Below are 19,929 nucleotides of genomic sequence, written 5' to 3'. Positions count from 1 at the left end.
ACGGAGTTTTAAACGAAGTGTTAGACGCGCTGTTTAACGCACTGGTAGACGGATTGTAGAACGGACTGTTAGACACACTGTTACTTGAATTGTTAAACGCTCTGTTAGACGCGTTTATAGACGCGCAGATCAGACGGGTCTATAGACGCGCTCTGACAGAGCCTCTTTTTTTTTTTCCCCCCTTTCTTCTCAGCTCCCAAAGTAATAGATTTGTTTATTTTTTTCCAGTTCAAGATGTGGCCAGGAAGTGCTTCTAGCTCACCTGATCCGCGGGAATCGATATGGAAGGATTTATATAATCTTTTAGGACACCCTCCTAGTCCTGCGGAGTTATACGGGTATATGACGGGTACCCTTAACACTCCCCAGGAGTCGGCACTACAGACTCCGAGCCACCCCACACCGCCTGAGATCACCCCAGCGGAGTCTGCACAGTCGTCCTATGCCCCTTCCCCCGTACCGTCTTATGCCCCTTCCCCCATGCCGTCTTATGTCCCTTCTGCCATCCCGTCTTATGCCCCTTCCCCCATGCCTTCAGGAGGTCCTTCTGCCTCAGCGAGCCGTCGACGTACTCCCCAGCCATCGAGACTCGGTTCTCCAGCTACGAGTGGTCAGCGTAGTCCCGCGCGGTCCCCAGCTACGAGTGGCCAGCGTACGAGCTCGACACGACAGGGTAGCAGGCGTAGTAGCAGGGAGAGCGGTGGCGGATGCTGCTTTGGGCCATGTGGCGGTGAGGAGGAGGATGATTCAGATGATTTAGACGTGCCTCTGGGTGATGGTACGATTTATTATGACATCACCCAGACAGGAGGCATCTTGATGGATGCGCGGGGGAAGGACATAATGGCCTTCATGCGCTCTGTAATTGCTAACAATTACAGAGATTGCTTTATCCACTATAAAGACCACCCAAAGAGGTTGGCTGATGAGACCCTCGCTACTGTTCTCTCTAGGTATCCTAACCCCCCCAATCGCCAGTTCACAGATAAATGGGGGAAGTCAAAGATTGTTACGATACTTAGCAATAAAAGATCTTCCCTTAAGAGGCAGGCACTAGCGGAGCTTGCCAGACTTGAGGCAGGTCAACCTCCAAGGGGCCCGCCCCACACCGCTCAGAAGCGTGAGTGGAAGAAGGCAATGAAGTCAGCGAGGGAGGAGCCCAGTCTGCAGCACGTGGAGGCACGGAGGATCCAGATGGAGGAGTATGGGAGCGCGCATTTTGGAGCAGGGGGTGTTGACTCATGGGAGGCCCAATTTGTAAGTATCGATCTCAAATTATATTGCTTATGTAGTTTATTAGGAGGTTGGTTGTTTCTTTGTACTAATCCCTCCACAAAGTGTATCGCGGTCATGCAGCTTGAGATCATGGGCAGATACCCTACTCCAGTGGAGACAGCCTACCACCGCCACCATCGCAGAGGAGATACATGGAGGCACTTCTATGATGACGGGTTGATTACTGAGGAGCAGTATACCCGAGCTACTGGACAGGCCCCCCAGGTATTTGAAAGTAATTAAATAATGCCAAAATTATAAGTAAAGATTTGATTTTTCATACATTGATATATGTTGTCCCTTGTTTACAGGGCGCCCCTGCACAAGACGACGAGGAAGACGAGGAAGGAGGTGCAGAAGGCAGTGCAGAAGGCAGCGCAGAAGGGAGCGTGGAAGGCAGCGAGGATTAGTTGTAGAAGTAGTGCTACTATTCTTTTTTGTACTTAAAGCCATTGGCTTGGCTTCGTGCCTCTTGTATATAGACTCCTCTTATTTTTTGTACTTGAAGCCACATGACATGGCTTAGCTTCCTTATTTTTTGTACTTGGAGCCACATGACGTGGCTTAGCTTCGTGCTATATGTATATACAAGCACTTTTTGAGCTTTCAATTTTATTGCGTTTTGGAGTTGTAATATTTTATTTGGAATTGTAATTAAAATGCTGTTGGCTGTAAGAATTGAATTACAGAATGTGGATATGGGATTCTTGTAACTATATAGCATACACAACATACACAGTATTCTGTAAATTTTTTTTTTAAAAAAAAAGGCGCGGCTATCAGTGCGTTTAAAAACGCGTTTATATTCGCGTCTGTCTGTTCGACTTGCGTCTATACGTGCGTCTATCAAAGCGTTTATAGGCGCGTCTATTTACGCATCTATACGCACGTAAGTCTGATATATAGACGCGCAATTAGACGCGGGTCTCCTGATGCGCAAATAGATGCACAAATAGACGCGCCCGTAAGTTTTTTATTTAGTTCATGAAACGCGTCTGTGCATGCGTCTATGGGTGCTTTGTCTTGTTGTGTAACATTTTTGAGACATTGGCCATAGTGCCATTATCCACAAACTCTCATAGATTAGCATGGCCCTGGTGCCATTCTCTATCATAATGGCACTGGTGCCAATCTTATTGGTGTTAGTCACATAGAGAATCACAGTATTGCCCATTGAAGGTTAGATTTAAGAGAATTCTCCATGTGATTTTGTGTAGAACAACACTGGTGCCAATCTCATGCCATTCTCCACAATCTGAATTAGTTTGGCACTCTCATTATATGTTAATGTTAAGTAGATTGGCAATAGTTCCATGCTAAAAGGGAAGAAGGAAATAGATGTGGGAACATTGATGCATAACATTTTTAAGACATTGGCCGCAGTGCCATTATCCCCACAAACTCTCATGGATTAGAATACCACTAGTGCCATTCTCTATGTGAGCTTGTACAGAATGGCACAGGTGCCAGTCTCATTGGTGTCAGTCACATAGAGAATCAAAGAAGTGCCCACTGAAGGTTAGATTTTAGAGACCGGCTCTGGTGCCATTTTTCATGTGATTGACACTAGTGAGATTGGCTATGGTATATATTGAAATATAGATTGCAAGGAGAAATCTGGTAATAACATATTCACATTAAAACATGTAAGGAGTATATTGGAAGTGGTGCCATGCTAAACGTGCCATTATCCACAAACTCTCATGGATTAGAATACCACTAGTGCCATTCTCTATGTGAGTTTGTACTGAATGCATTGTTTCCTTTTTTTTCTCTTGTCCTTTAATTATTGCTTTTTTTTCCTCCTTTATCCTTTTGTTTCTATTCCTTTTCCTCTCCACAAAGAATAGCTTCTTCAAATTTGGTTCATTTGTTTGGGACCCATTCTTTTTTCATAAATTAGTATACAACATGTTATCCATGATATTTGTCCTGCCTTTTGGCTCATACCATACCATTATAAATGTCATAGCTCTCCCATGGACATCCCTATTCACGTCCACTACTTTGGCATATCTTCACATTTTCATATTCATCATCTCATGGCCTAAATGGAACAAAACAATCAACTTCCACATCTATTTCTAGTACGTATGCTAATTCAACACCAAGGTCGTACTTGTCAACGTTTGCGAGATGTGATACATTGCTAGTTGTTGTTGAGGTTGTCGTTGTGGTTGATGAACTGGAATGGGTCTTTGGAATGAGATTGTTAAACTTATCCTTGTTTATGTCTATAACTATTTTGTTTTTGTTGTACATGTAATGCCACGTTGCAATATCTTCATTGAGAGTTGTCTCTTCTGTGTGTAGAAATAGAGTGCATAGCTCTCTGTAGTGGTTTTCTTGGTCCTTGCACTCACTATAATTGTTGTACCGTATAATTTTTTGTTTTTTTCTTTTTCTCGTAGTTGATCCAAGAATTGTGTAATCACTTGCAAAAGCAGCCAAGCAAATGTTGTGGTAGAGGTAAGTTTATCAAGTTATATCTATTTTAAAAAATGTTTATTTTCTTTTTGCCTTCAATGAGTTCTCCTTTGCCTGAACCTCAACCTCTCTTTTCCCAAACCCTATCTACTCTAGGTAGTATGGATATTATGTATCAATTATTAGGTTTTGTATAAGATGACCCTCTTCTAAGATTGTAACGGGAGTTCTAATATTCAAATTAAATTGGACTTCTTACAAGCTTTCAAGCTTCAATAAGTAAAATGTCATGCATTACTTATGAGCTTTCGCAAGCCCTTTCAAGAGTCAATTAGTAACTTATTAACTTGAGAAAATAGACCGAGATAGATTCACTACATCGATAATCGATATGTAATTATGATACTGGTCCACAAACAATTTCTCACAACCAAACAAAATATAGACAATATCAAGTTGTAGCTTCTCCTTCTCTATTGCTGCACAGTACTACCAAGGGTAGTGCAAAATAGTACAAGTTACAACTGAACAGATAATATAGAGATGACCAGCTATGGTGCAATCTTATAAAATGTTGTTCGCCACATATTTAGATAAAGGCAATAGGGTTTGATGGACTGGACAGGCTTCAAAAATATTTGTGGATAAAGGGACTAATTGCATGTTATGAATTAAAATGTACCTTGGAGCCATTACGTTATGCTAGTGAACATAAAAGTGCTTTTTTTTTTTTTGCGCAAAATTGTATTATGGAAAGAAAAAGGAAATGTACAAAGAAAAGAAAACGACTACCTTCAAACAGGCATAAGCAGGCACAAAGGCATTTACAACCAAATAGAGCTTAAGCTTTTCATAGCTTCATTCTTGTGACCAAAATGCTACAAAGCCCTTTGAATGTCTTGGATCACCTCAGGTGCGATTTGTCTCCCAACTCAGGTTCTCTGAAAGACTAAATCGTTGCGATAGTTCTAGATGTTAGCCAGGGTGATAGCTCTAATCAGCTACCAGCACGTATAAAGGCTATCATTTAGTCCGCCAGCATCTCCCAGAAGGACCATCTTCCACTTTATCTTGATATGGATCTGGGCTGCACTCAGACTTCTGCTGATTTGTTTCCATACTTCTCTAGAATAAAAACAATCCCATAGAACATGCATGTGTGTCTCCTTAAAGGCATTACATAAGGGGCATAGCCTAGCTGACCACACAGTAACTGTATCAAATGGGGCATGGAATTTCCATTTATCTTTGGCCAGACATGCCACTGGGGTCCCGAGTCCGAGTCCCTGAGCTCTTTTAGGCTAACCTTCGAGAGCGGTTTACCTGATCTCCATAGGAGACCTCTAAGCCCCTCATCGTGAATGTAGAGATGACTAGTGGGCCAATTGTCCTACAGCCTGCTTAGGACTGTTTGTATCAACTCAGACTCAGAGGATGTAAGGTTAAATCTTTGCCTTATTGTGGTAATCTCCTCCCATTTTTCCCCCCCCGGATCCCACACTTGTCTGAACACCCATAGACCTTTTCTAAAGAACACCCATAGACCTTTACCCATAGACCTTTTCTAAAGATTCTGGCAACCAGCCTCGGATGGCTTCTTAACACAGGAGGGCCACGTAGAAATGCCAGTTGAGCATCACGATTTTTGCATTTTGAGTCAAAGCATAGTCTACTGTTAGTAGAGCATTTAAAATAGCTTCCTGAATATTCCTTCCCATAACAAAACCGAACTGGTTCGGGTGAATAAGTCTACCCAAAATGAACTTAATTCTATTAGCTAACAGTTTTGCCACTATCTTGTAGATAGTGTTAAGCACGGAGTGCATTTCTTTTATTGCAAAATTGAGAACATTCACATCGAAATGAATCATTAGAAAGATGAATAAAATACTGCTCAAATTCACCATGATTACAGCTCAACCTAGCTCAAGGTGGATTCATCTATATTTCAGTGAAATATTTATCCCAAACATTGATCACAATTGAATATCACCTTTAGGATAAGAGAGTTGATTGACTTGCTATTCACTCCCAAATCCTCAGATCACAACATTGACTCGAATCCTCATATCACAACAAATCCTTCAAAAAACTTTGAGCAATCCATGGGCAATATGGTCCACAAAGCAAGCAACTCGCCCCCAAGGTGGTTATGCTCTTCAACTATAATGCCATAACACGTACTACATGCATGGGCTGCCGATCCCAGTATGGTCAAGTGAGCCAAGGCGTGAGCATGTAGCGCATTCCTGCTAGTTCCAACATGTTCAAGGAGCACAGCAACAGTATCGGGCTGCATCCCGAAATAATAGTGACGGTCGAAGAGCACACCAAGATTGAGAGGGTCGAAACACCCCAATCCCCAGATCACACCTGCGCAATGTTCATGAAAAAGGAAGGTTTAGTGGTGAAGGTTTCGAAATTCCTAAAGGCATTTTAGAAATACTCATACCTTCCAGACAGGGATCGTTGGGCAGACAAGTGGCTGGCCAGAATAACTTGTTTGGGGCACATCCGGCTGTGGGAGTTTCTAATCCGGCTCCTAGCAGCTTTTGACAATGCCAACATTGGTGGACCTGCTTCTCAGGATCAAAGCGATGCCTAATTACCAGAATGTTTGAGTCGCATAAGGACATTCTTTGCAAGCCTCTGTAGACCCAGTCCTTCAAGTGTGGCAAGTCACTGCCAGCAGATGTCCTGAAGTGCAAGGCTTCCAGTGTTCGAAGGGGCAAATGCCCTAGAAAATATCCAGCAAAGCACCTGTGTCTCACAACTGGATCAGCTCCTCTCACAGCACTGGGCATTATTGGTCTCACATGCGCGCACCGGTTTCGCCAAACAACCTGCGGCCTTGGGAGTAAACGATGCACGGTATGGCGTGGATTCATGGCTAATGCAACTATGAGTGTGTTGGGTTCCCAAAGAACGTCTTCGGTTTCGGCCAAGACCCCTGTATTGCGTAAGCCGCTGGTGAGATCATCCAACATATGCCCGCCCTCTTTGTGATCTTCCCAGTGCTTGACCGCATCGAGAAACACCTTAGGCGACGACAGAAGGATAGCAGCCACCAACTTATCGTCCCAGGCGTAACATGGTGCCTCTGCCGCTTTGCTGTGGACGAGTATCGTGAGGGCCTCTCGGCGGGCTGTATAGTATTGACCATTGCCGATCTCACCTCCCACAAATTTTTTGTAGTTTCTGCTCATATTGCTTAAGGCCCAATAAAGGTGCACAATGGCAAACAAGCTTTGGGACACATAGCGGTGGTCTGAATGAAACTCAAATTTGTCATTTGAGTTAAACTGGGCCAATGTGGGCACATCAACTTTGTCCTCCCAATTGGGCTCTGTCATGGGGTAAAACAGACCGCCACATGGCTTAAATTGCTTAGCTTGGAACTGGGGGTATCCCAACTCAGACCCGGCATTCCGCCTGGAGGCCAAATGCTTGGGGGTCTGCAGCTTGCAGAAGAGGTGGCGCAATTCATTCATGTAAGATGCAATCTCTTTTAGGATCGGGAGATCATCTGGGCCTATGTGGGCGTGCCAGTCTGAGCATGATACAAGTACCCAGCCTATCATGATCGACGCATCGTTCCTGATGTGTGTTGAGGGCAAGAAAGCTTCAGGCATCAGCAGCTTGAGCAGATCCCGATCATTCTTGAACAGTGCACCAAACATTGCGAAAGTGCATGTCAAGAGTGCAGCGAGGGCGACGTATGTGGTCTCAGAAGTGAAGAGACCGAAGCCAGAGGCCCCCAGTGCATGCTCCACCCTTGGCCATGTGCGTAGTGAGGCTATCGGCAGCACAAAGTCCTGATCTAATGCCCACCCTAACGTGTAGGATGCGCGGCAACAGGTGCAGTGCTTGGCATGTTCTACAAAACTGCAAAAAATTCTATCAGCTTCATCGGAGCCCCACAGTGTGTGACCAACTGACGCCACAAAATCCTGCTGTTCCGACAGCGTCGGTAGCAGCAGCACCACCGGATTGAATAGGAATTGCATGGTGGCAGCAGCCCCCCACCATTTTTGGCTGTCCTTGTACTGCCTGGATGCAAGCTTGTCGAACCACACAGCCTTCGCTGTAATAATCTCCATTTCAACCAATGCCGTCAACACTGAGTCCACCTCTGTTGTCCAGGTAGCTGGAGGCTCCTTCCCGCCCGCACGCTGCACATAAGACACCACGGCATACTTTTCTGCATCGGTAGTTTGTAGCATCCCTGGCCCGCCGTAGAGGGCATGCCAAATTTGATCCAAAGCCTCTTTGGTCGGAGCCGGAAGTGGAGCATATCCAAGCTGGCGCAATGTTTGCCTGTATGCTGCTGCATTCATCCCCGTTACATTATCCGCTTCTTCTTCCGTCAACCACGAAGGGTTAGGCTGCATGTGGTCACTCAACCAGCTCCCTTCTGGCCACAGCTTACCTGATGCCACGTAATTGGCCTTGCGGGCAAGCTCTTTATGTATGGTTTCCACAGGCTCCGAAGACTTCCAAACTCCCGGCCTAGTGTGTGAGAAATACATGGAATACAAACGATGTAGTTGCCGAGCCAGAGTCATGTCATCTGTGTCATCCCTGAACTGCTGGACATATTGCAGTATCTCTCTGATGGCGTCCGTCCCAGAGATCCCAGCGTTGTCATAACCGTCCGCAAGAGCTGACTTCAATGCTTCCTGGATGGACTGAAGGCTTGCCTCATCATCGGCGACACCGCCAACAGCTGCTTGAGCTCCGGAAGCCGCACACCGGTATTCCATATAAGATAGTTGGAGGTGATCGACGACGACAGACGAGCTGAAACCAAATGAATCGTAAAACCGATCTGATGCTGCTGGCTGAAAGCTATATCAGCCCAACGGAGCTTCGGGAATACCTTCAAGAAGCCCGCTCAAGTCCGACAGATTACGTTCAAGAACACCCTCACAACACACCGAGGGCCTCAGGATGTGGGCGTCGTCAACGTTGCCTGGGGGGAGCTTGTGCTGAGCAAGTCCTGCAGCAAGAGCTGGGTTGCGCTGATGAGTGAAATGAACACTATAGCACCCTGGATGGTCAGGGAAGCGATCCTTGATGGGCATGAGAACGGTGTCGTCCCAGGAAGGTGAAGGGATAGGTAAAGGTTGCGTATGGAGATAGGTGGGAAGCACAAACTACGAGTTGGCGCCGTATAGATTGAAGTCACTTCTTACATAAAGTTTTAGATCGGAGTGACATGACTACACTGGTCTCAAGGTCGCATCTAAAATGTCTAACTTTACTAAATAAAAATTCAAGTTCCAAGACTCCCTCCACCGTAGCTTAGTCAATGATTCAACTAGATGAGTGCTCATGTGATGTCGATTGAGGGGCAAAGTATTCTCACAAAAAATACACCCCCCCCTACACGTGCTCTCTCTCTCTCTTCCTTTGATTGTCTCCCTCATGCATGTTCTCTCTCTCTCTCTCTCTCTCTCTCTCTCTTGCAGTAGACATCCATATTCATGAATATTTTATATTGAGCACCTCTCATACTTATCAAATATATAATCTCTCTCTCTCTCTCTCTCTCTCTTAGCGCACATATAATATTTCTCTCTCCATCACACACCCACATGTACTCTCTTCCTTGAGCGTCTTCCTCACGTACATACACACATGCAGACTCAAACATAGGAGATCCCTCCCCCCTTTTCTCTTTCTCATGTACACGTGCATACACATACATGCATCCACACATACACACACCTACATGAGTCTATAATATATTCTCTCTAGTGACTATTCCCTTACACACACACACACACACATGCACGCACGCACGCACGTGTACTTACACATACACATATAAACACTCAAACTTAGGAGGCATGCACACATACACATACAAAGAGTCAACTTAGGAGAAATACAAACACAAACAAAGCTCTTCCTTAATAAAAGAATAGAAGTAAATATAGACGTCCCTATATGTGTGTACATGGCCTTGATTGTGGAATACGCATGTATATTTTCTTTTTAGTTTTTCTTTTTAAACATGCATAAAACCTATTTTTGAACTAAAACCAATGCTTAGGCTTGACAGATATACAATTAAAATTTTTCTAAAAGGAATTCAAATATTGAGATCCATGAAAAAACCAAAAATGTAAAATTAGCAAGAAATTGTTTTAAGTCATTGCGGGATGATTCAAATCAAATGGCCAACTGTCAAGAAAGCTATAATGAGGCCAAAGACAATCACAATAGGAAAGTCCAAAAAATTCTATGAGAAACAGAGAGAGAGGGAGGGAGGGGGGCCTTATTATGCCTAGAGGTTATTACTATCAAGAAAGCGACATTGAGGCAGAATACAATCACAAAGGGAAAGTCCAAAAAAATTTAAGAAAGAGGAGGGGGGAGAGAGAGAGAGAGAGAGAGGCTTGTTATGCCTACGGTTAAGGGGTGAAACTGTTTGTACTTATTGAGGGGATGATTCAAATCAAATGATCAACTTTCAAGGAAGCCACAGTTAGGTAATAAAAGATAAAAAAGGGGAAACTCCCATGTGTGTGTGTGTGTGTGTGTGTGTGTGTGTGTGTGAGAGTGAGAGAGAGAGAGAGAGAGAGAGAGAAGGGTTCATTATGCCTAGGGTTAAGGGGTGAAATTATGCCCACATCATGAGTACATCTAGACCCATCAAGTGTGTCACGTTCGGAGAGGGTTTTGTTGGAAAGGCTTGTATTTCCATTCAAGGTTTCATTATTAATCCATTTTGGTGCATTCTTTTGGCTACTGCCTGACCTCCTCTCTCCTTGTGGTAGCTCCCTCAGCCCCACCACCCCTCCTCGCATGGTTGCTCTCTTAGTCTCCCTACCTTTTCTCCACCTCTCCCTCCCCTCTCCTTGTGGCAAGGCCCCTCATCCCCTTACCTTTTTCTCACCACCCTGTGCCCCCCTCACCTTCACTCCACATCCCCCTCACCTCTTCTCACCACATTTCATTATGGCCACTCTCTCTCTCAATCCCCTTTCATTGTGGTTGCTCCTTTATCCCCTCACATATGCTCACCACCTGGTCCCAGTAGAGCTCTACCATGCTTGCCAAATTGATTCCTACATGGCCCTTGCTATGATGTCCATCAACTTACCAAATGCATATGCCTTTGTGATGATACTCTCTCCAAATGATTATATCTCTTGTTGACATAGCATGTCACATCATTGCTTTTTTGAAGCTCTCATGGATTGCATGAGGAACAACCAAATCTTTCAGGCCAACACATTTGCAGTTGATCACATCTATTGTCAATAATCTCTTAATATTACAAAAAGACCAATATTTTCCCACAAAATGCATGCATTGTAATTGCTCAAACATTAGTGTCAAGAATGCTAACAAAGAATTACTAGGCAATTATTATTTTACATCCAAATATTTTGACTTTCAAACATATAAAGTGTCCTTATGAGGTTTCACGAGATTAGGCAAACAAGCTTTTACAATAATTGTTTTTATATGTGCATTGGTAGAGCATTTGGATCGGTTTGAAATGAATGGTGACTGGAATGCATTCCTGCACTTTAAGAATGTCCATTCTAAAGGTGGCATGGAGCTACTTTATCTACCCAAAAGGGGACATCTAAATTTACCCTTTTGTGAGGCAAGGGAGTAGCATGACCCATCTCTGATGGGCTAGGTGTTAAGATCCTAGGTTACCTTTAATTTCGAAGAATATAATTTTAGGTTTTATTTTATAAATATTACATGTATATACCTATATATCTACACATGTACATGTGTGTGTTTGCACATTTCTTGGACTTTTCAATGTCCAAATTCATTCTTATAGGTACTTTTGGATTAAAAACATTTTAAAAAAAATACTACTAAAAAAAGAGATTAAAACATAAAACAAGCAAATTTTAAGAGTTTTTTAAAGTTTTAACGTGAGATCTTACATAGACTTTCATATTCTCTATGAATACCATGACATTAGTAATTACATAAAAAACACTTGTAAACTCTCATTAATAGTTACATCAGAAGACTTAATTTTTCCTTAACAATTAACTTATTTTATTAATAAATTAAATAATAAAAATAATTTAAATGCATGACAAACATAATGGTATTAATAAACACTTTTTGAGAGTTTAAAAACTCTAAAATCTGATAGATATGGCATCACACAAGATGCTACACATGCATGCATGGCACGTACATGCTTGATTTGTTGATGAAAGGCCATTGGTATATATGATGGGAGCGTTGCATTGCACTTGTCCACATGGCATGGGCATGCTTGCAAGGCTTTTAGTTGATCCGTGTCAGTGCGGGATTCATGCTGTGGCTATTGATGGAGGGGAGGGAGGGGCAAGAGAGAGAAAGGGAGGGAGGTAAGAGAGAGAAGAAAAGGAAGGGGAAAGGGAAGGGGAGGAGGAAGGGAAGGGAAGGGAAGGGAAGGGAAAGGGGAAGTAGTTACATAACGTGAGATCTTACATAGACTTTCATATTCTCTATGAATACCATGACATTAGTAGTTACATTAGAAGAAAAGGAAGGGGAAGGGAAGGGAAAGGGGAGTGGAGGGGGAAGGGAAGGGGAAGGGTAAGGGAAGGAAGGGGGAAGGGAAGGGAAGGGGAGGGTGAGGAAGGGAGAAGGGAAGGAAGGGAGAAGGGAAGGGGAAGGGAAGGAAGTGGAAGGGAAGGGAAGGGTAGGGTGAGGAAGGGAGAAGGGAAGAGGAGGAGGGGAGGAGATGGGGAGGGAGGGGGAAGCTCGGGGAGGTCACTATGTACAAACCCTCTATATCATGTGCGTTCAAGGCCTATATTTAAAATCCCTTATCTGTAAATTTTTTCATTAATAAAATGTACCCCTTTTCTATACAAATCTGTAAATTTTTTCCAAAACTATTTTAAATAGTCCCTTATGTATATTTATTTCTGTAAATTTTAGGAATAAAAAATATCCTTCTGTTGAACTCACGTGATAGGGTTACATATGATGAGTGACCCCCTGAGGGGGGAAGGGGAGGGGAGGGGTAAGGAAGGGGAGGGGAGGGGAGGGTGTGGGGAGGAGCCCTCCATAATGCATGCTCTAGCAGCCATGGCACCAAGAACCAAAAAAAAAAAAAAGGAAGGGAAAATTTGAGGGGAAGGAAGAGGAAAGGGTAGGGGTGGGGGATCCCTTATACATGCTCTGGCGGCCGCGTCCATTCGATTTGTTTTCTTTTCAAGTTTTTTTCTTGGGGCAGAAAAGTAGTGTGTCTTTATTGCTTTATATCATGTAATACATCAAAAAGATATTTGAGATGATCATGCAAAGTTACCTCTCTTTCTTCAAAGAAGATCTGCAACAACTGGGGATCCCGTACCCTCTTTCCTAGGTTCAACTCCTCATCATCTTCATGCCTCTTCAAGCAAAGCTCCCTCTACTAGTGCTGATGCTGGTCCCATTCATTCTATCTCTACTATGGGTTACCTCTGTTGAGATATCGAGCTCCACTCGTGATATGCCAGGGTGACCGTTGTGCATTTATGTCACCGACTTGTTAGCTGCAGATGCGGTTGGTACACTCCCCATGAATAATAGCTAGATGACAGCTATCCTTATCTACTCTAGTTCGTGGCTCAGTTAGTATGCTACCTTAGTTAGCTGAGTTTGGTTTGATACCCACATATAGGGTTCTTCTACTTTTTTGTACTAGAGTTCTTTTGGCTTTCACAACTAAGAAGAGGAAAACAGTTTTCAGCCTCCACCTTTGTGTGTATTCCCCCATTGTGTATGTGAGAAAGCCGCAAGTAAGACTCCTTCCTTCTCTCCCACTATCTTTACATGGTATCAGAACCTGGTTCATGGTAAGGAGCTCAAGAAAGCAAACCAAGTTCATAGTGTCCTGGTAAGAGGACCAATGTTGCTTTCCTTTTTTCGAGTTTGGGAGAAAATCTCTGCAGGTAGCACAGCCGGAAGTGCAAGAGTGCACTGTCTTAAATTGAGACGCTCTTCGCGGTGTGGTGAGAGGGTAGTATATGCTGCGGGACAGGGTAAAGCCCTGGGTGATTTTATTTTTCTGATTCGAGGCCATTTCGGGGCTCATTTTGCAGGCGGAAGTTCTTCGCAGGCACTCAGAAAAAGGCCCTGTTTTTGCTGTGCGACCACTACTCTGCAGGTCGGTGAAAAGTTGCCGCAAAAATTGCATCATATGCCTGTGCGCAGAGATATTGGGAGTTACAGAATCATCCTTATTTCCTGTTCATGCAAAATCATCACTAGGAAGTGACTGTGTGGTCAAATACCACTTTCGTCAGTTTTGTTGATTTGCCTATGTGAGGCAGAAGCTGTGTTTTTTTTGCAGTGAGACTTTTTTGCAGTGTTCTGTAATGGTCTCTGATTCTTTTTCATAGATTGTCACTGAAAAGCTTGACAAGAACAACTTTCAAGCATGGAAGTTTAGAATGACGAATTTCCTTATGGGAAAAGGCTATTGGGAGTTCATTACAGGAAATGAAGAAGAACCAGTTCTTCCTAATGTTCCCAATCAACAGGAAATGCAGGCATTTAAAGGATGGCATGAGAGAGCCAGAAAAGTTATGTACTGGCTGTCTATCAGTATTTCAGATTCTATGATTGTGCATATTCAGGATGCAAGTATGCCAAAGGAGGCATGGGATACTTTGGCAAAAATGTATAGCACAAATACGCAAGCTAGGAAAATGCAGCTCAAGCAGGAGTTATACAATGTGCAGAGAGAAAATATGAGCATCAATGACTACCACATGAAGGTGAAGAAAATTGCAGATGTACTTGCTTCCATTGGGTTGCCAGTGGAAGATGATGATTTGGTTTCTGTGACCTTGAATGGTCTAGGAAAGGAATATGCACAGTTCCGGACATCCATTGCCGTCCGTGAAAAATTTCCTAATTTTGAGGAGTTGTTTGCTCTTCTAATTTCTGAAGAGCAGAGAAATGGTGGTGCATCTTCTTCAGGAGGAACTTCAAAAGAAACTGTCTTCTACTCAAATGCTGGAAGAGGTAGAGGCAGAGGTAGAGGAGGCTGATCTGGAGGCCTTGGTAGAAATCAGAATATGCAGCAAACTCAAGAAAACCAATCCTATGGAGGAGGATGTGGTAACTCTAGAGGCAGGGGGAGCCAAAGAGGTCGTGGTGGATGGTAGAGAGGTCAAAATGGAAACAGCAATGTTGAATGCTACTGTTGTGGTAAAATGGGTCATATGGCTAAAGACTGCTACAAAAAGCAATGACATCATGAATGAAAAATTGCAGCAAGGGAATTATGCATCTTCTAGTAGACAGGGTGATGACAGAAATGAGCATCTGTTTATGGTGCAGCACATGACCAATTCTGTGACAAGTGTAGAAGAAAGCAATGATGTGTGGTACGTTGACTCAGGTGCATCAAACCACATGACAGGTCATGCAGAATGGATGCAGGATGCAAGGAAAATGGAAAGACCAGGATTTGTGGAGACTGGTGATGATACTGCACATCCTATTGTGCAGATTGGTAAAATTCCTTTGTCTATGCAGGATGGGAAAAAGAAATACCTGTCTGATGTATTTCATGTCCCGAACATCACCAAGAACCTGGTTTTTGTTGGTCAAATGGTTGAGCAAGGCTTGCAGGTCAGATTTAATCCTCATTGATGCTTTGTTGAGGATATGAAAAATAACAGTCACTTGATAGCAAAAGGAAAGAAGGGCAGGATGTTTACGTTGGATGCGGACATGCCTGAATTGAGTGCAGCAATGTTTGCACATGGGACCGGTGTAGTTGCAGATATTGATATTTGGCATAAACGCATTGGTCATGTTAATGTACAACGACTTAAATCAATGCAGGCCCAAAATATTGTTGCAGGATTGCCTAAATTCAAGGTTGGAGAAATGCATAAGGTATGTGAAGCCTGTCAATTTGGAAAACAGGCAAGGAAACCATTTCCTAGGCATGTTCAAGAGAGTAAGAAGCCATTGGAATTAATCCACTCTTATGTGTGGACTACTAAAGCTGCATCTATTGGAGGCTGTCATTATTTTGTCACTTTTATTGATGACTACAGCAGAAAAGTTTGGGTGCATTTTATGAAAAAGAAAAGTGAAGTGTTTGGGCATTTCAAAGCTTTTAAAGCTATGGTTGAAAAAGAAACAGGCCTGCAAATAAAATGCCTAAGGTCAGATGGAGGGGGAGAGTACCTCTCAAATGAGTTTGCAAGGTTTCTACAGGAGCATGGCATAAAGCAGCAATATTCATGCAGTCATACCCCACATCAAAATGGACTTGCAAAAAGGAAAAACAGGCATATTGGAGAGGTATCTCGGGCCATGCTAAATGAAAAAGACCTACCAGATTATTATTGGGCTGAAGCAATTGCTACAGCAATTTACATAATGAACAGGACTCCCACTGCATCAATACATGGAATGATGCCAGAGGAGATGTATACTGGTAGGAAACCAGATATTTCTCATTTGAAAATTTTTGGTTGCATTGCCTATGTTCATGTGCCAGATGAGTTGAGGTCCAAGTTGGATCCAAAAGCTGAGAAGTGCATCTTTATTGGTTATTCTCTACAGTAGAAAGGGTATAGATGCTATAACCCTTCTACTCGTAAGTTTACAGTGAGCAGAGATGTTGTATTTGATGAGATGAGCAGCTGGTATAAACCAGTAAATGTGATTGATGATATAGATGCACAAAATGGTAATGCTGCACAGAATTCACAGCAGCAATCACAAAATATTAGTGGACCTGCAGTGCCCTCTAGCAGTGGTTCACATACTTTGCCATGGACAGGCAGATTGAGATCAGGAGAATCTCCTCAAAGCAATGCAGATAGTGGTATGCAGGTATCACGAAAAGGAAAAGAGAAGGTAGATCAGCCCATGTTTGATGTGAATGAAGGTCACTCTTATGTGGATGGTGAATCCAGTGGCTCAGAATAGAGCATTGATGATGAGTTGGGTATTCCTTCTGTTGTTACACCTAGAGTAAGGAAGACCAGGGATGTTTTGAGAGCACCTGGAAGTGAGCCTATTTTGCGCAGGTCTACCAGAGCTAGGTATCTTGTAGATAGGCTGAAATATGATGGATTTACAGCCATTCACTATGCCTATATGGTCAAAGTGATACAAGAACCAGAACCCACTTCTTTTGAGCAAGCCATGGGAAAAGAAAAATGGGAGAAAGCCATGGATGAAGAAATGGATGCCTTGGAAGCAAATGCTACATGGGAATTGGTGCCTTTGCCTAAAGACAAGAATGCAATTGGCTGTAAGTGGGTTTATAAGGTGAAGCACAATGCAGATGGTTCTGTGAACAGATACAAGGCAAGATTAGTTGTCAAGGGGTATGCACAAACATATGGGATTGATTATGAAGAAACATTCAGTCTGGTTGCAAGGATGGCAACCATAAGAGCAGTCATTGCTATGGCTGCATCAAAGGAATGGTCTTTACATCAGCAGATGGATGTAAAGAATGCCTTCTTCACTACAAGGCATAGGCCATTTTCCGACGGAAATACCGACGCTTTTTACATTAAAAATTTTTTTTTTCACGGGCGCAAAGGTCGCTATAAAAGTCGTTAAAATCGTCGGAAAAGGAGCGTCGCTATAAACCGTCGCTATATAGCGACGCTGTTAATCGTCGCTATATAGCGACGATAAAAACGTCGCTATATAGCGACTCTGTTAATCGTCGCTATATAGCGACACTGGTAAACGTCGCTATATAGCGACGATTAACAGAAGGTAAAAAAAATGGTTAGTGGGGCTAAACAGGGCCAAAAGGAAGCCCTGTTTAGCCCCACTAACCATTTTTTTTTTTTTGTAATTACAAAAGAAAGTTTTTTATAACAAAATTTCCCTTGCTTGCAGGGTGATACAAAATTGTTCTTGTGAACGATGAGGAAGAAATGCATATACATATACAACTGTGTTTGAAACAAAATTACCCTGTGAAAGGGCGATACAAAATGGCTCTAACGAGCGGATATGAAAAATGCTACTACCACTACTAATCCGAATCCGAATCCGAATCGTCTTGTTGGGCTGTTCCCTGGTCCTCGGCACCTGCATCTTCTCCCTCGTCCCCGACACCTGCGTCTTCTCCTTCGTCATCGGCACCTGCGTCCGATCCTTGCCCCTGTTGATCGCTCGTCTCTGAGGATGGGACGCTTGAGCTTTGACCCTGAGAGTGAACCATATAAATCGAAAATTAGATTGGAACTTAAATTAAAAAGTGAGATTACAAGCAGGAGTAAACTTATACCGTGCGAGCAGCCATCTCAGCCCAATCGACTCTGTCACTCCCATTGCCTCTTGCTCAATGAACCACGGCTTGGTTCCTATCCGAAATGCGCGCCGCATCTCTGCATCCGTAGGAAGACGACCCATCGCAGCTTGCTGTGGATCCAATTTACGAGAGTTAGAGTTAGCTAAAGTGCATGTAATATGTAAGTAAAACAAATAGAACAATACATTAAATGGAAAGAAGTAAACTTACCACGGTTGCCTCGAACGCATACCGTCCACCTGCACCAAAGTGCGAAGTACCTACGACATCCAGCCGTCTCTTCGCAGCCCTCCTCTGACCCTCGAACATTTCAGGATGGTCCCTATTCTGCTTCTTCAAGAACTTCCAATCAGCTTTGTCTGCCCAGCTGGGTTTAGACAACCCCTTTGTAATGGAAGTACGCATGGTTGATCTGCGATGCTTTAGGACCAAACCCATGCGCTCGAGCATATAACTGTTATTAAACTCCACATTTGGCGGATTAGGAAATCTGAGTTTTAACTCATCGATCACCGCCTGCTTCTTTTGGCCATCTTGATACCGCCAATCGATATTTATGCCGCTCTTGAAGTGATGACTCATCAACCGCCTCATGGCGGCCATCACTGCTTTGCCCTTTTTGTCTTCTATTATCTCTCCGGCAGATGTGATTTGATAGGAGAGATCCCCTGATGAGTAAGGGGGACTGACGGTAGCAGAGTCTGAAGGAGTGGAAGCTGCGCGACTACTTCCGGATCGAGGAGTAGCTGTGGGAGTAGGAGAGGGAAAGGGACCTGACTGATACTGTGTCTCCGGACCAAGTGGAGACCTAAAGGAGCGTGAGTGTGCTGACTCGTCTACATCTCCTGAGTCAGCACAACATGAGCCGCCCATCCTACTCTTCCTTCCCTTGCGGGAGGCATGCGCAGGTGATGATCCCGCGGTCGAAGGGGCGCGAGGGGATGGCTGGGCTGTACGTCCACCCGTCAGTGTAGGGGAAGGAATTGCGGAGGTCCTCTGAGAGAGCAGAGAGAAGAATCTCGCTGCCTCCTCATCGCTCATCTGCGCTACAAACTCGTCGGGAGTCCCAACAAAGCCATGCGCGGCTAGCAAAGGAGTCCCCTGAGGGGTAGTCGCAGTGCTACGTGGAAGAGGGGTCGGACCAGGGGTAGTCACAGTGCTAGGACCGAGAGGAGTCGGACCAGGGGTAGTCCTCGGGGTAGTCGCCTGAGAGGAATCAAAGTCCTCTGGAGCATATAGATCGTGAGCTCTCCTCCTGCGAGGCTGTCCGTACTCGTCGGATGAGCGACGTGATCCCATGTCTAACATAGACACAAACACGAAAACAGAAAACAAATAAACAAACATGAGCATTCTCATAGGCATAGGCATAGGCAAGAAGAAAGAAGAGGGAAAGGAAAGAAGAGGGAAAGGAAAGAGGGAAAGAAGAGGGAAAGATAAGAGGGAAAGAAGATGTAAAGGAAAGAAAAGAATGAGAACGAGGAAATAGAGAATGAGAGAAAGGGAAAGTAATGAGGGAAAATAGAGAATGAGAGAAGGGGGAAATGAGAGAAGGGGGAAATAGAGTGGGAAATAGAGAATGAGCTTATGCAGAAATAGAGAATGAGCTTATGCTTCTCTCATTCTCTATTTCCGCATAAGCTCACGCATGTGCATGAGCTTATGCGGAAACTTAAGCATAAGCTCATGCACATGCATGAGCATAAGCATGAGAAGGATGAGTTTCCGCATGCTTATGCTCATGCGGAAAAAGAGAAGGAGCTTATGCAGAAAAAGAGAAGGAGAGAAGCATCTCTCATTCTCTATTTCCGCATAAGCTCCTTCTCTTTTTCCGCATGAGCTTATGCTTATGCTCATGGGTGAGCATGAGCTTATGCTCATGTTTCCGCATATGCGAAAATAGAGGAGGAGAGAAGCATAAGCTTCTCTCATTCTCTATTTCCGCATATGCT

The 19,929-nt window shown here is 43.8% G+C and overlaps 1 protein-coding gene across 1 annotated transcript; it reads right to left on the bottom strand.

Annotated features, from left to right (window-relative positions):
* Positions 1-5,767: 5,767 nt before the first annotated feature.
* LOC147893645 (uncharacterized) lies at positions 5,768-8,753 on the bottom strand. Its single transcript, XM_087386198.1, has 2 exons — positions 6,155-8,753; positions 5,768-6,075 (listed from the first exon to the last, which is right to left on the bottom strand). Exons 1-2 carry the CDS (start codon positions 8,463-8,465, stop codon positions 5,768-5,770), a joined length of 2,619 nt encoding a protein of 872 aa, XP_087242324.1. The 5' UTR covers positions 8,466-8,753.
* Between the last annotated feature and the right edge of the window lie 11,176 nt (positions 8,754-19,929).

This window comes from Dipteris shenzhenensis, chromosome 15, assembly GCF_047967505.1.
Source record: "Dipteris shenzhenensis isolate YYH24624 ecotype China chromosome 15, Dip_SZ_1.0, whole genome shotgun sequence".
Classification (NCBI taxonomy): Eukaryota; Viridiplantae; Streptophyta; class Polypodiopsida; order Gleicheniales; family Dipteridaceae; genus Dipteris; species Dipteris shenzhenensis.
This window is presented reverse-complemented; position numbering and strand designations above follow the sequence as displayed.